At 49.7% G+C, this 3711-nt stretch overlaps 1 protein-coding gene across 1 annotated transcript; it reads right to left on the reverse strand.

The window, feature by feature from the left end:
• Positions 1–873: 873 nt before the first annotated feature.
• LOC117507844 (uncharacterized protein K02A2.6-like) lies at positions 874–3153 on the reverse strand. Its single transcript, XM_034167628.1, has one exon. It carries the CDS (start codon positions 3151–3153, stop codon positions 874–876), a length of 2280 nt encoding a protein of 759 aa, XP_034023519.1.
• Positions 3154–3711: the final 558 nt, after the last annotated feature.

Below are 3711 nucleotides of genomic sequence, written 5' to 3' on the forward strand. Positions count from 1 at the left end.
ACACGGGAGACACTCATGACAGTCAACTCTTTAATGCCGTTCCTCAAGTAGATCACCCATGTATATACATTAATGCCACACCCACTTCCTGTGGGGTCCGTCCTTTTATATCATCCCTGTAGGTACATATCTTATGCCCACGCTACATCTCCCCCCTTTAGTTAATTGTCACACTTATCACTAATTCTATATAAACTGGAACAGTAAATTTACTTTAAATATTCAAAATCCTCATATTAAATCCTGAGTATTAAAACACATCAACCATGTACCTGTATTAAGAATTCATAACCAGAGCATTACATTAAACATTCAAGTCCATTGCAGTCTATAGAATTACTGCATTCTGTATTACTTCACCTTCTCCTCCTTTTTTTTTTTTTTTTTTTTGCATAACATCATAACATGTTCTCTTGGTCAACATATAAGGTTTTTTTTTCATGAACATTTCATTTCAGCTTTTCTTTTTTTTTTCTTTTTTTTTGACTAGGGGTCGGGGTAGACTGCCCGGGTCCCCAAGCTGCACAGGGTTTATTTTGCCCTGTGATCCAAACCACAGCTTTCTACAGGTTCAGTCTGTTTGGTGGTCTTATGGTCCGGCTCATTCTAGTCTCTTTGGTAGGCTCTGGAATGACCTTGATGTGGGATCGGGTCCTCCCGAGAGTGTCTGAGGGCAGGTCTATGCTGTACGACCTGGCTGTCTGAGCTGGACCACTGACAGTTCCTGTCTCTTTTGTATCCTTCACCCAGACCATTTGTCCTGGCCTGAGCGTGTTGTGTCGTTTGTTGTACCAAGAAGCCTGTTGTTCTTTTAACTCCTGGTCTTTCCTTCTGAAGGCCTGCAGGTCAGGCCATGCAGGTTGTAGTTTCCCTTCACTGACCGGCAGGGGTGTCCTGATGTTGCGGCCCATCAGCAGCTGTGCAGGGGATGAGCCTTGTGCCAAGGGAGTGGCCCTGTAGGCCTGAGGCCATGAGTGCCTTGTGGGGATCTTCCTCCTTCTTCAGGAGAGATTTTACTGTCCTCACCGCCATCTCAGCCTCTCCATTACTTTGAGGGTAACGGGGACTGCTGGTCATGTGTGTGAAGTCGTACTCTCTGGCGAAGGCTGCAAACTCCGCTGCAGAGAACTGAGGGCCGTTGTCTGTGACGTTGTCTGTCTCTGGGACTCCGTGACAGGCAAAGATCGCCTTCAGATTTCCTGTCACGTGAGCTGTGGTGGTGGAGGTGAGGTTTGCCACTTCAATGTAGCGTGAGTAGTAGTCGATGCACAGAAGATACATTGCATTTTCCCACTGAAAGAGATCCACTGCCACACGCTGCCATGGTCTTTCTGGCAGCTGAGTTGCCAGCAGTGGCTCTGGTGCATTGTGGGCCTCCCATGCACAGGTTGCACAGTTTTCCACCTTCCCCTTGATCTGTTTAGACAGACCTGGCCACCACATTGATTGCTGCGCTCTGGCCACACACTTTGTCATACCTTGGTGACCTTCGTGTATTTTGTCCAGCATTTGCTCTTGCAGTGTGGTGGGGATGACGATTCGTTGGCCTTTCATCAGCAGTCCGTCTGCCACCAGCAGGTCTTGTTGATACTGCCAGTACAGCTGCAGTTGTGGTGGAAGAGCTTTTGTGTTCAGGGGCCAACCTGTTTGCACCATGCATTTTAGTCTTTTGCACACATCATCTGCTTCTTGTGCTGCTCTGATCTGCACTAACCTCTGTTCTGATGCTGGCAGGTGCTCCATGATGATGTTGATGGAGACACACACATCCTCTTCCAGCTGCTTGTCCTCCGGTGTAGGCAGCGCTTGGATTGGTGCTCTGGAGAGTGTGTCCACTGTGACCAATTTCTTTCCAGGCACGTGTTCAATCTTGTACATCAAACAAAGCAGCCGCAGCCTGAATCTCAGGATGCGGGGTGGTAAGTCATCCAATGCCCTACTGCCCAGCAGGGAAATCAGAGGTTTGTGATCAGTTTGTATCAAAAAGTCCTTCTCTATGAGGTAAGACTGAAAGCGCTCACACGCCCAGGTCAGCGCCAGCGCTTCCTTCTCTATCTGAGCGTACCTACGCTCCGTGTCTGTCATGCTGCGTGATATGAAGGCTATTGGACTGCTGACTCCAGACTGCTGCTTCTGAGACAACACTCCACCTAGCCCAAAGGATGAAGCATCTGCTGCTATTGTCTCTCGGTGTAGACAGTACTGGGCCAGTACTGTTGGTGAGCTGAGTTCCTTACGCAGCTCGTCGAATGCTCTCTGCTCTGCACTGCCCCACACCCAGTCTTTGTCTGTTTTTAGCAGGTCTCTCAGTGGCTGTGTGAGTTCTGCTATACGTGGAGAGAACTTGCCCACGTAGTTGACCATGCCCACAAACCTTTTCACGTCCGCAGCGTCTTTAGCCGTGGGCATCGCTGTGATGGCTTTGATCTTGCCTGGATCCGCTTCTATGCCCCCCGTGCTGATGATGTGGCCCAGGAACATTACCTTGTTGACTGCAAACTGACACTTGTTCAGTGTCAGCCCCTCTTCCAGGAGCCACACCAACACCCTGTGCAGCCTCTGGTCATGTTGTTCTCGTGTTGACCCAAAGACAAGGATGTCATCAGCATGGCATACCGTCCCTTCTAACCCCGTCACCATCGGTGTCAGCCATTTTTGAAAGTGCTCGGGTGCTGACGAAATGCCGAAAGGCAGTCTCTTGTAGCAGTATCTCCCGAAAGGCGTGATGAATGTAGTCAGTGGGACTGATTGTGGATGCAGGGGTACCTGCCAGAATCCAGCTGTAGCATCCAGCTTCGAAAAGACGGTTGCCCCAGCCAACTTAGCCAGGGTTTCGTCGACAGCTGGCAAGATGTGTCTCTCTCTGTAAATGTACTCATTCAGATGTGTCATGTCGGAGCAGATTCTGATATTTCCGTTGGGCTTTGGTGCCATGACCATGCCCGCACACCAGTCTGTAGGCTCCTCTATGGGCACGATCGCACCCATTTTCTCCATTCTTTGGAGCTCCTCTTTGACCTTGTCATGCAGTGGCAGAGGTACATGCCGTGGCAGTGACAGTGCATAGGGCTTGACATCGTCCTTCAATTTGATTTTGTACTCCCCTGTGAGGCAGCCCAGTCCTGTGAAGACCTGGGGGTACTGTTTCTTCATGTCGGCCTCTGACTCTATTACACTATCCACCACATGTATGTTTTAGGTCTGAGATGGCTGGCAGACCCAGCAGTGGTGTTGCTAGCTTTTATACTACATACACTGGCTGTATTGTTGTTCTGTCCTTGTATGTCATGACAGCATCAAACTGACCTCTCACCTGTAGCGGTTCGTTGCTGGGTCCACACAGTGGTATGGATGCTTTGGTGAGTGGGCCATGTAGTCTCTCTGAGTAGGCAGCACTTGGGATGATGGTTGCGTCTGCTCCTGTATCCAGCTTGAAGGTAAGTGCCTGTCCATTCGCTTTCAGTGTTTTCTTCCATGTAGGTTTCTTCCCGTGGACACTGCACACAGGAAAAGTGTCTCCTCTTCCTCTGCCTCGAGCACTGCACCTACTCTGCCTGACTTACACACTGCTGCAAAATGTCCTCTCTTCCTACATTTTCTGCACTCTGCATCTCATGCAGCACAGTTCAGGGAGTGTGGCGGCCCTTTTCCACACCGCCCACAGCTTTTCTGTCCTTTCTGAATGTCCTTTTGTCCCTTTCCATGTCTGGT

Source organism: Thalassophryne amazonica, chromosome 3 (assembly GCF_902500255.1).
Source record: "Thalassophryne amazonica chromosome 3, fThaAma1.1, whole genome shotgun sequence".
Taxonomy (NCBI): Eukaryota; Metazoa; Chordata; class Actinopteri; order Batrachoidiformes; family Batrachoididae; genus Thalassophryne; species Thalassophryne amazonica.